The sequence below is a fragment of the Pseudochaenichthys georgianus genome, unplaced genomic scaffold, assembly GCF_902827115.2.
Source record: "Pseudochaenichthys georgianus unplaced genomic scaffold, fPseGeo1.2 scaffold_432_arrow_ctg1, whole genome shotgun sequence".
NCBI classification, from domain to species: Eukaryota; Metazoa; Chordata; class Actinopteri; order Perciformes; family Channichthyidae; genus Pseudochaenichthys; species Pseudochaenichthys georgianus.
The window spans coordinates 172,066-184,222 of record NW_027262997.1 but is presented as its reverse complement, the minus strand read 5'-3'; the positions used below and the strand labels follow the sequence as shown (position 1 = coordinate 184,222).

Genomic DNA, 12,157 nt, shown 5'->3' with positions numbered 1-12,157 from the left:
TCCTACACTCTGGTACTTCTACTTTTACTCAAGTACAAGACCTGAGTACTTCTACTTTTACTCAAGTACAAGATATGAGTATTTCTGCTTTTAATCAAGTACAAGATCTGAGTACTTCTACTTTTACTCTAGTACAATATCTGAGTGCTTCTACTTTTACTCAAGTACAATATCTATACTTATACCACCTCCGTTTATCGCCTATGAAAAAAAAACTATTAGAAAACGAAGGCTAAAGCTAACGTTAGCAGATAGTGACAATGTATGCTAGCTAGCTAGCTAGCTAGCTCAACGATAATATTGCGACAGAAACACTTTTCAGTGCACATCACGCTCTGCGCTCCGACAGGGAGCTCTGCTCCGAACACCTGAACGGCCTGTTGTAACAGCTGTTCACCAGCGGTCCAGTCTGTGCCACAGTGACTCCGGACCGCACAGTTAATATTAACGAACGCACCCGTAGCTGTGGCTGCTGAAGTTAGACCATCATCGCGGAGCAGCAGAGCCGACAGGCAGGAAGACTCGAGCACACAGCTCGCGCTGCATTATAATATATAAAAAAAGAACACCATGCGTGTCATGATGGTACATAACAGCTCGCGGCCGCAGATTATTCCGGGTCCCAGACCCCCCCATACCCCAAAAATATTTTTATTGCAGATCTACATGAATCACACAAACGACCTATTTTGGATTCAAAACGGCGAATTTCGCCGAAAGGTGAGTGATTCTCATGCCTGATGTTAACAAACTAAATAGAAAATGTTCGCTGCTGATATATTTCGGTAATTTTCATAGTTCCTCATAGCAGGTGCCGTCTATAACACAAGACTCTAAACAGATTTTGGGCCGTTGTCATGCATCATCCGCCAGTCACTAACAGAGGATGGATGTCGAACTGAAAAACCATGCAATCATCGCAGAGTAGCTGTAAATGCTCTCTAATAAAATATATTATTTGAATGTTGCTAGTGCTAAACCAGAAGAACTAAGACATAAGCGTTTGAACCACATAAAGTCAATAAGTAGTGTGCCTATGTTGAAATCAATCCTTGAAGGGAGACCACATGAGACAATGTGGATAGAGTTTTCCTCAATGGCATCGAGGATAGGGTTCTCAAGGGTTGTGCTACGGTTCTCTCTCCCATCCTTCACTCCAGCACTTGAGAAACCCAGCTTGCCAGAACCCAACTACTACCAACCAATCACACTCCAATAGTCATAAAATGCCTAGAAAAGGCCCACACTTGTTGTTAGTAAGCAAGATAAAAATTCCTTCTGCTGGTTTTACACTGCTTCACACAACTGGTAGCAGGATAATTTAAGTCACATGCCAATTAAAGGCATGAGGAAGAATGTCAGCACCCAACTATGAATTTAATAAATGTTTCTTTCAACTTCTACCAAAATCTTATGAGGCTAGTAAATGGACACGTTTAATAGGCATCAAAATACAAACTATGTATTTTGCTATGAAAGAGTGAATGTAAACTCCACATGGTGACTTAAGAAACTCAAATGTTGTCCAATTTAACAGACATGCATCATCGATACATACTATCAGGGGCGGACTGGCCAATGGGCCGGTACTGAAGTGTGCCAGTCGGACGATGTGGGCCGGTCGGATAAGTCACTAGCACCCCCCCCCCCGTCAACAATTCACTAGCGGTATTTACTTGGCGTGGGTCGGTCGAGAGTCCCAGGCTGATTTGTAGTCCCAGTCCGCCCCGGCTCCTGACTCATAACATGTCAGGGATAGGGGCGGACAACGACTTCATTTCTGTCTCATTCAGGGAACGTTCTTCTTTTGTTTTTTGACCAACAGGATCACTAACAGGACGCCACAGCACCAACAGACGCTGTTGAGGACAGAAAAAATGGACAAAAGACAAACAGAATAATATTGAAAACCAATAATAAAGCAGAAAAACTGTAAACGGGTTGTGTTGGTGCTCTTACTTGTCTGAAAGAGCCCTCTGTGAAGTAGAACTTGCTGACAGCACAGATGGGTATTGGGACCACACAGGAGATGGCTATGGCCCAGCCCAGGTTGTAGGCCCAGTTTGGGTACACAGAGCCGTCGCTTGTTTTCAGAGGCTGGAAATCCAGAAAGAAGCCAATGAAGCAAACCTTGAAGGAAAAGCAGAGGAAAAAAAATCATTGTTCTGTGGAATATTTTTGACACAGTCTACCGACATTTAGGTAGGTATTCCTCCCTTTCAAACATACATCCCTGTTTTAACAAATTAGAGGTCGCCCAAATAGGCAGTAAGATCCAAGGGGGCTAATCTAGTCTGTCATACAACAGCGGTGATATATTGTCAAGATTTAGTTAGTTAGGGCTGATAGTGTTTATTTGGGCCTACAATTGTGTGTGCACAATAGTTCACTTCACTATAGTTGTATTCATCAAAAGTATGCATTCTACTTTCTTTCAGACTTGTGTGTAACTCACAGTGCAGATCAGAGGGGTGACGTAACGCCAGCACACAGTGTAGAAAACCCCCGGCCTCTGTCCCGTCATGTCTTCAAGTGCATCACGTATCCTCTCAGCCCCTGCATTATTAAAACTGTTTGTTAGTAACATTTTAAAAGGACAGGACCTCCTGCTGTAAAATAACGATGTACGTCACACCAATGGATTGGCATTTAACAACTTATTGGAACACAACAATTTTTTATGAAGCCCTAAAACTAACATGAGACGATTTAAGGCTAATAGACCAAATCAAAAAATGATTGTATGTACAGATAACGACAACAGGCAAAGGCATATTTATCTAAAAAATGATCTATTATATCAGGGGTGGGGAACCTCCGGCCTCCGGGCCATATATGGACCGCGAGACCATTTGGTACGGCCGGTCCACAGGGGCGCTAGGGGCGCCGCCCCACCTCTTCCCACATACAAAAACAAAAAATTATTTTAATTTTTAATAAACAAGGTACATATTATATAATTGGTATCAGTAAAATGTATAATCTACAATAAAATCTCGTTTAAAATTGTGTTACGACGATGTCTAAAGTTACTGATAAGTCACATGTTTCCTGCCTGGCCTTGCCCATGTGTCATTACCTTTATATATACAGTCTATGGTCATTACCCTCTCTCGTCTGGGCGGTAAGAAAGGAGCCCTCAACCAGTGCAGCAGCAGCCAACTAGCAGCTGACTGTTGCTATCTGTAAACTATGATGCTGAAACATAATTTCAGCGTCGTCAAATCTGATGATCACCAGGCGCCAATGTCAGCGCCCGGTCCAGTCTGTGAGTAGTTTGGACACTAGTGACTCGTATCCGGTGGGGTGACGCAGTACGGCAGTAGTTGATGAGGATGGCTTCATGTGCAGGTGGAGTCCCCGCCCAATTCCTTTCAAGAGCTAATCTCCAATCCTTTTGAAAGGAGAAGTTTGGGAGATAAACTGTTGCTTAAAGACCTTGGACCGGACCAACCCGATTTGTATATATCGCAGCAAGCTCGTGAAAAAGACAAAACGTATCAACGAGGCTTCTCACGTAGCTGGTACACCAGAAAGGCATGGCTGGCTGGATGCAAACAGGTAAATGCTGTCTTTTGTTTCCCATGCTTGCTCTTCAAACAGCCGGGGACAGATACGATCTGTTCAGAAACTAGACAAAAGTTAAACAAGTACAAACCACATACTGTCTGTATCATGGAGAATACAGTCGCTGGTTTATTTATGTCTGTATAGGCCGTTGTTGTGAGTGTGGACGGTCGGAGCATATATAACGTTAGCTTAGCCAAGCTCCATTTAGAAAACACGCATTTTAAAATTACATTACATCACCAGAAGTCCTAATTTAAGGGGTCATTTCTCCCCAAAAACATTTTTTTACTCACTATATCAACAGCCCCACCAAAAATGTTTCCCACCAGCCGCCACTGGGTACGGCCCTCGAGGTAATTTATAAACACACGCCAAAAATAAAAAAATTACAGAACTCTAGACCACAAAATAATTAAACAAGCGAGTGCCTATTTTTCCTGGCCACGGTCAGGGTCGTTGAACACAACACGAGCCTAACGTGTCATCACGTGGTATATGTCTCGTCTGACAGGGGTGCAGTTCTGACGGAGAGCACCAGAACGCCGCTCCGGCACTTCAGAAATTGCAGTACCCATAAGGAGCCGTACACATGCCGCAGTTTTTGCGTGGCTGTGTCTTTAGTTGTAAGCTCTGTTCATCTGTCATACTGATCATACAGTCAATAACTTTGTTGTTATTAGCATCTGGTTAGCTAGCTATGCTAACACATATAAGAAGCTTTTTCTACAACCAGTGAGGTAAAGGCGCATCTTTATATGATCATTATAGTTCTAAAAAAATAAGAGAATAAAGTAAACAGGTATAAAATACTATATGACAGTAAAAGAAAGTTGTTATTAATAAACAAGAATACAGTTTGAAAGGGGAGTGATTTGTAAAATATCCATAAAGAAAAAGAAAGTTCTGTCGGTTAATAACCTGCAGAGCGTGCGGCATTCCTCTGTCCGAGATATGCCTCCTACACACGGTCATAATAATCCATGAGCCCCGTTATAACGCCTCATGTGGACAGCACTGCACACACCTCCACTCATCCCCTGAGCGTGTACACGCCTCATGATGACAGCCGGAGTGAAACGCAGCATGTGGAGGCTTCCTCGCAGCCCTTTCGCCTCACGGGCAGCGGCAGCAAGGGCAATGGCGTGGCTCGTCACCATGACGACCATTACAGCACATCACAGAGAAGCCAGAACGGGGGAATGAGCAGTATTCCAGGCTGAGTGCACCCAGCGGGAGCGCAGCGGCAGCGCCACGGCTTGCTGCAGAAGCCTGCTGGTTTTAACCAATAAACCGCAGAGCTCGCTAATTAAGCCGGCTGCCACTAATCTGTTGATTAAGTAGACAGCAGGGCTCGCTGCAGAAGCCTGCCGGTTTTAACCTCGGTTAATAACCTGCAGAGCTCGCAGCATTCCTCTGTCCGAGATACGCCTCATACACACGGTCATAATAAACTAAACCCATGAGCACCGTTATAACGCCTCATGTGGGCAGCACTGCACACACCTCCATCCATCCCCTGAGCGTGTACGCGCCTCATGATGAGAGTCGGAGTGAGACGCGGCGTGTGGAGGCCCCCGCGCAGCCTGTTCGGTCCCAGCTCACCTTGGGTTGCCTCACGCCCTGTGTAAACCAGCTGCCTCTAACCTGTCGGTTAATAGCCAGCATGGCTCGTTGCTAAAGCCTGGTTTTAACCTGTCGGTTAATACATTTCAGAGCGCGCTAATTAAGCTGGCTGCCACTAATCTGTTGATTAGTAGACAGCAGGGCTCGCTGCAGAAGCCTGCCGGTTTTAACCCCTGTTAATAACCTGCAGAGCTCGCGGCATTCCTCTGTCCGAGATACGCCTCGTACACACGGTCATAATAAACCCATGAGCGCCGTTATAACGCCTCATGTGGGCAGCACTGCACACACCTCCATCCATCCCCTGAGCGTGTACGCACCTCATGATGAGAGTCGGAGTGAGACACAGCTTGTGGAGGCCCCCGCGCAGCCCTTTCGGTCCAAGCACACCTTGGGTTGCCTCACAGGCAGCGGCGGCAGGGGCTGGCGTGGCTCGTCACCATGACGACCAAAAAAAACACATCTTGAGTACGTGCGCCCGCTCTCAGAGTTTTTCTCAGAGTGGCAGCGCGTGGGTCTGATGGACAGATGGATGAGCAGGCTGATCAGCATAGGAGACAAACGTTTATCTGGAGTGGAATTAAACTCAGCCAGCAGAGCGCGGCTCTCGCGGCAGCGAGTGGAGGAACTGACAGCTCTCCTCCGGCGTGTCACAACCCACACAGCCCTCTCCGTGACGCAGCTGCTCGGCGTTGGCATCAGCTGGTCACGTGATGATCCCCTTGGGTCTCTTCCAACAGGGGGACACTCCAGAGGTGCTTCATTCGCTGCAGAAGCCTGCTGTTTTAAACCTATTGGTTTATAAACTGCAGAGCTCGCGGCATTCCTCTGTCCCAGATATGCCTCCTACACACGGTCATAATAAATCCACGAGCACCGTTATAACGCCTCGTGTGGACAGCATACACACACCTCTCATCCTCTGGACGTGTACGCGCCTCATGATGAGAGAAATGCAGCATGTGGAAACTCACTCGCAAACATTTTGCCTCACGGGCAGCGGCGGCGATGGCGTGGCACGTCACCATGACGACCATTACGACACATCACAGAGAAGCCTCTCCCCCCAGCAGCTCCATGGGATACAAGAAACACTCCTGTCATCCCAGGAACAGTGTCTTGCGCGGTTTTTACTCCCGCTATTTTTCGAAATCTCGGAAAAGAACGGGGGAATCGCCCCGTTGCTGTACAATCAAACATGTGTTGATTCCCACAGACAACAGACCACGGCTATGGAAGCAGCCTACCTCAATCGCCAGGGAGGAGTACAATCTGCGCAGCTTCTGAACGCAGCCAGGCGGCCAATGCACACTCCACCAGAGGAATTTCCTCCTCCACGGCTTTGCACGGAGGAATGTCAGTGGAAGATATTTGCATTGCTGCATCTTGGTCTTCCCCTGTTGATTTATTCAATTTTATTTGAGAGATGTCTCCCATTCCTCTCTGACGCACCCTGTACTGGGTGTCCTGTCGGAGTGAGTGACGTCAGGGATCCAGCTGTGCGCTCTCCTACCTGTCTGACACGCAGAGAGCTGCTGTCCCCCCTCTATGATCGCTGGATAAGGTGGGACCTTCGTCTCTACTTTCTCACAGCGGCCGGTATGTATTGTTCCCAGCCTTCACCCCGTCGGGAAGACAGGCATGTTTTGCTATGTTCCAGGGACGGTGATGCGCTATTACGCATGGCACAACAGGCAAGGGGTGTTATTGAGCAGGTGTGTCTGTGCTTCTAGTGCCGGGCGGACCCAGTGGGGCGCAGACTACATCATGCTTCGCCCTTAACCCAATAGCGATAGCCTTAGAGGGCGAAGCCATATACGAAATAGAACTGAGGTTACCCCATTTGAGTAAATGGCGCAGCCCTCTAAGTGCGGAGCCCCACTGGCTCTACGAATAGCTGAAGAAAAGTTATTTTGTATGGGAGCAGATTGCCGGACCTCCTTCCTATTTATACCGGAAGGAGGCCAGAGGGTGGGGCCCACCTTGCGGGTGGGCGTGGACTACAAGTTGTCAGTGCTGCGCACTTAGAGGGCTACACCATTTACTCATAGAAGCTGGGGTTACAGTAGGTAACCTCAGTCCTCCCTGTCATGTTTACCTCGTTTATTGTCTGGTCCCTCTCTCTGTGTTTTTCCTCCTGTCGTTAGTTTCCCTGGTGTGTCTGATTGTGTTCACCTGTAGCCCTTGTGTTTCTCCTCCCCTGCCCGGCTGTTTCTCGTCTTGTGATTACCCCTCCCTGTATTTAGTCTTGTCTTTTCCTGTGTTCAGTGTTGGTTCGTCTTTTGTTTGTGAATGAGTTCACCGGTGAGAGTTCTGTTTTGTCCTAGTTATTTTTATTTTATCCTTGAAATAAAGGCTTTTTTCAGCGTTATCTGCATTTGGGTCTTTCTTGCTTCACTCACCGTAACAGTCATTGATCCCCCAGTGAGATGATAGTGAACTGTTCATGAACTTGTCATGAAAAGTTCATGGAATATCAGTGAACCATATTCATGAACAGCTCATAAACAGCTCATAACAAAGTTGATGAACTGTTCATGAAATGGTCATGAACATTAAATGGCACTAGGGCAGTTCATGAACTACTCATGAAACTCTTGTGCTGGAATGGTTCATGAACAATTCATGGAATATAGTTTTCAGTGAGTGTGTAGGGATATTCAATTTTCAACCAAGAACTGTTCATAACAACTTCATGAACAGTTCATACCCAGTCACTGAATATAATTCAATGGCTGGCTATGAACTGTTCATGAACTGTTCATGTACATGAACTGTTCATGAACCATTGACTGTGGGTCAATTGGCAACCATAGAAAACAACAATTATGTCAATCACAATGGAACTTTACTCAAATTAACATACAAACATACATGTATACAGGTGGAGCACTACAATTAATCCTATCACTATTTGAAGCACAGTTCTTGATACTCAGCTGCACAAAAAAATGTGTTACGGGTCCCAAAAGCTTGGGTACCACAGCAACAATAAATTATTTCTGTAGAAAACAGAAAAGTGCAGCAGCAATAATTATACACAGGATCCGGTTGATCGTCTGGATTGCTTCTTATTCAAAATTCAAAGTACACAGTTACATTCAAATAGCTGTACTTTACAAATATCACATTTCTCCATTTAAGTTATCCGTCTGTCACAGTCAATTACTGTATCTCAAGGAGAAATTCAACATAGTCAGTATAAATTATTACATCACATTGCATTTAGCTGACGCTTTTATCCAAAGCGACTTACAATAAGTGCGTTCGACCAACAAAATACAAACTTGAAGAAAACAGAATCATAAAGTACATCAGGTTTCATAGAGCAAAAACATTTCAAGTGCTACTCAACTGGCTTTAGGTAAGCCAGCCCTTTATTAGTATATAAGTGCTTTGTTAATAGTTCTATCGCTCGAAGTGGAGTCGAAAGAGATGAGTTTTCAGTCTGGAAGGTGTGTAAGCTATCTGCTGTCCTGATGTCAATGGGGAGCTCATTCCACCATCTTGGAGCCAGGATAGCAAACCCACGTGTTTTTGCTGATGGGAACTTGGGTCCCCTTCGCAGCGAGGGTGCAGCGAGCCGTTTGGTTGATGCAGAGCGTAGTGCACGCGCTGGGGTGTACAGTTTAACCATGTCCTGGATGTAGGAAGGGCCAGATCCATTCGCAGCATGGTACGCAAGTACCATTGTCTTGAAGTGGATTCTAGCAGTTACCGGAAGCCAGTGGAGGGAGCGGAGGAGCGGAGTGTTGTGGGAGAATTTAGGAAGGCTGAAGACCAGGCGAGCCGCTGCATTCTGGATGAGCTTCAGAGGTCGGATGGCACATGCAGGTAGACCAGCCAGGAGGGAGTTGCAGTTGTCTAGGCGTGAGATGACGAGAGCCTGGACCAGAACCTGCGTGGCTTTCTGGGTCAGCTGGGGATGTATCCTCCTGATGTTGTAAAGCGTGTATCTGCAGCAGCGGGTTGTAGCAGCTATGTTTGCAGTGAAGGACAGGTTGTTATCTATAAACACATAACGCTATCAAATAATACTTTCTATCAATATATCTATCTTTACCAAATATAACATATTATGGAGATCACAAAAATACACTGTCAATGTTAATAAACAAAAAACAAGGCAATGTGCCTGCAAGACTTCACTCAGGTAATCAAAACATATTACCCGTGCACAGCAGCTAACCTGCCTGCGAACCTTCGCTCAGGTCACATTTACCCAGGCGCGGCTGAAGCCCGCGAAAATGGCATCTATTGTTGCCGACAGTTTAGTATTTTTAAAATACCGTTCAAACATGCTCAAAACTTTCTGACACACTCTCCTAAACATCTTCAACATCATATCTAATTCACACAAGTTAACATCGATCATTTTCATTATGTACTGACCTGTAGAAAACAGAAAAGTAAGCAGCAATAATTATACACAGGATCCGGTTGATCGTCTGGATTGCTTCTGAGGAGGGGGCGGAAGTGTCCCCCCTAAAATAACCCAGATGTCACCGCTCACCTGCCAAAGGTTCCACCTTGGCGCTACTTACTCGTACTGCTTCTCAAACAGTACAGATAAACCATAAAATGATATGAATGTCACCAAAATAAATACAGATAATGTTCAGTTTCAAATTCACTATTGTTTTTTTTTAAGATAAATAAAGACATGTTCAAATAGTAGATGAATATTCAAGAGGTCTTTAAAATCATCACACTGATCATCAAAAGTTCATAAAATGCTCATGAATATTCAAAAATATTCTGAACTTGCCACAATCATCCAAAGTTCATGAAATGCTAATAGTCATGAAAAGTTCATGAAATACTCATGCAAACTGTTTGGGGTTTTAATTATAATTTTGTGATTGGCTGGATCATGAAAAGTTCATAAATTGCTCATAAAAGTCTGTCATGAGCAAAACAGGAACTTTATATGAATGAACAATATTCATAAAAATGTCATGAACTGCTCTTTAAAATGGTTCATGATCATTTTAAGAATTTTGGTTCATGAACATGACAAGTGAACATATAATGAGTTGTTCATGAATGTTTCATGAGTGCTCAAGAACAGCTCATAAAGTCATGAACTCCATCTCGCAGGGGTTAGGTCCCCCCGTGTGGTTATGGGATTTTTGCTCACCGTTCTTGTGATCATTTTGACCCCACGGGGTGAGATCTTGCGTGGAGCCCCAGATCGAGGGAGATTATCAGTGGTCTTGTATGTCTTCCATTTTCTAATAATTGCTCCCACAGTTGATTTATTCACACCAAGCTGCTTACCTATTGCAGATTCAGTCTTCCCTGGTGCAGGTCTACAATTGTGTTTCTGGTGTCCTTTGACAGCTCTTTGGTCTTGGCTATAGTGGAGTTTGGAGTGTGACTGTTTGAGGTTGTGGACAGGTGTCTTTTATACTGATAACGAGTTCAAAGAGGTGCCATTAATACAGTTAACGAGTGGAGGACAGAGGAGGCTCTTAAAGAAGAAGTTACAGGTCTGTGAGAGCCAAATATCTTGTTTGTTTGTAGGTGACCAAATACTTATTTTACCGAGGAATTTACCAATTAATTCATTAAAAATCCTACAATGTGATTTCCTGGATTCTTTCCCCCCATTCTGTCTCTCATAGTTGAAGTGTACCTAGGATGAAAATTACAGACCTCATCTTTTTAAGTGGGTGAACTTGCACAATTGGTGGCTAACTAAATACTTTTTTGGCCCCACTATATATAAGAATCAAGTGTCAATGAGCAGCATGTGGTTTGTGAAAGGATATGTGCTTGACTATTGGCGTGGGTAAGACACTGTTACAGAAGAGTTTCTATCTGCCCTTTCGCATCTCCACATTACAGTTACACTACTTTAAGGGTGGTTCTACATGTTGCCACTGGATGTAAATTATAAGGTGTGTGAAATTAAGACCATTGTTTTTAAGAGACAGAAAGGGTTCCTAAAAAGGTTTGGTACTTTTAACAAATTAACGTTTTAGATATACTGTATAGCTGGATATTAAAATTGCATGTGGTTAACTAAAGCATAACTGAACCTTGGTACTTATAGCACTTACCGAAGGCCCAGCCAACAGCCACACACTGGACCAAAGACACAAATAGCAGACATGTCCCATTGGCACCATAGTAATCAATCAGCTCGAACTGGTATACTCCTCCCTGGGTAACACAGAAGAGATAATGTCAATTAAATACTCATCCCATATGAGAACATGCTAAATGTTAGCCAATGTGTTTGGGAGGGGGAATGCCAGCCTGTTTAGTACCTGTGTGGTGAGAGTGATCTGTAACAGGAAGGTGAAAGAGCTGAAGACTACGAGGAGAATTTCTCTGCGGCAAGGTCTGCGCATCTGTCCAGGGAACATGTCAATCATTGATGATGTTAACGTTTCCAAACCTGCAAACTGACACAAACAAGCAGACAGAAAAGTAATGAGCCTAGCTGTGTTTTCACAATCATTCCATACATGGCTCACAAAATGTAGGAAGTATGGGGCCTTATCTGAATACTGGAGGTACAATCACCATTGAAGCCTAGGTGTTATGCATGGCATACTCTCAATGTTCTTACCAAGGACACAAAGACAAGAAGTATTTTTGGGATAATGGGTCTTGCGAATTGTGGTCATTCCAAATCTAACTCTCCCACAGAAACCAGAAGAAAATGATATCGCACAATGTCTGGTTCAAAGAATGTGTTACACATGGTGCCTGTCAAGTGAATTGGTGATCTATTGCTTTTGCTAAGAAAACTACAGGACACATGGACCATTTGCTCCAGTGAAGTTGCTGAAAAATGGCTTCCGATCTGGTACTCCCTTCCATCTTCCTCTGAATCTCTTGCGAGGACCAAATACCAGAGAGCTAGCTCGTATCCTCCGCTGTTCACTGCTGTTGAAGTTTGCATTCATGATTTTGTCGTAGTGTTGTATTTTCCAGGACCGGCTGCTGTGGA

General features: G+C 44.6%; 1 protein-coding gene across 1 annotated transcript; it reads right to left on the bottom strand.

Annotated features, from left to right (window-relative positions):
• Positions 1–1,678: 1,678 nt before the first annotated feature.
• On the bottom strand, positions 1,679–11,572 carry LOC117442452 (sodium- and chloride-dependent taurine transporter-like). The gene is made up of 5 exons (XM_034078456.2): positions 11,469–11,572; positions 11,259–11,361; positions 2,456–2,556; positions 1,960–2,130; positions 1,679–1,859 (listed from the first exon to the last, which is right to left on the bottom strand). Exons 1-5 carry the CDS (start codon positions 11,565–11,567, stop codon positions 1,740–1,742), a joined length of 594 nt encoding a protein of 197 aa, XP_033934347.2. The 5' UTR covers positions 11,568–11,572; the 3' UTR covers positions 1,679–1,739.
• Positions 11,573–12,157: the final 585 nt, after the last annotated feature.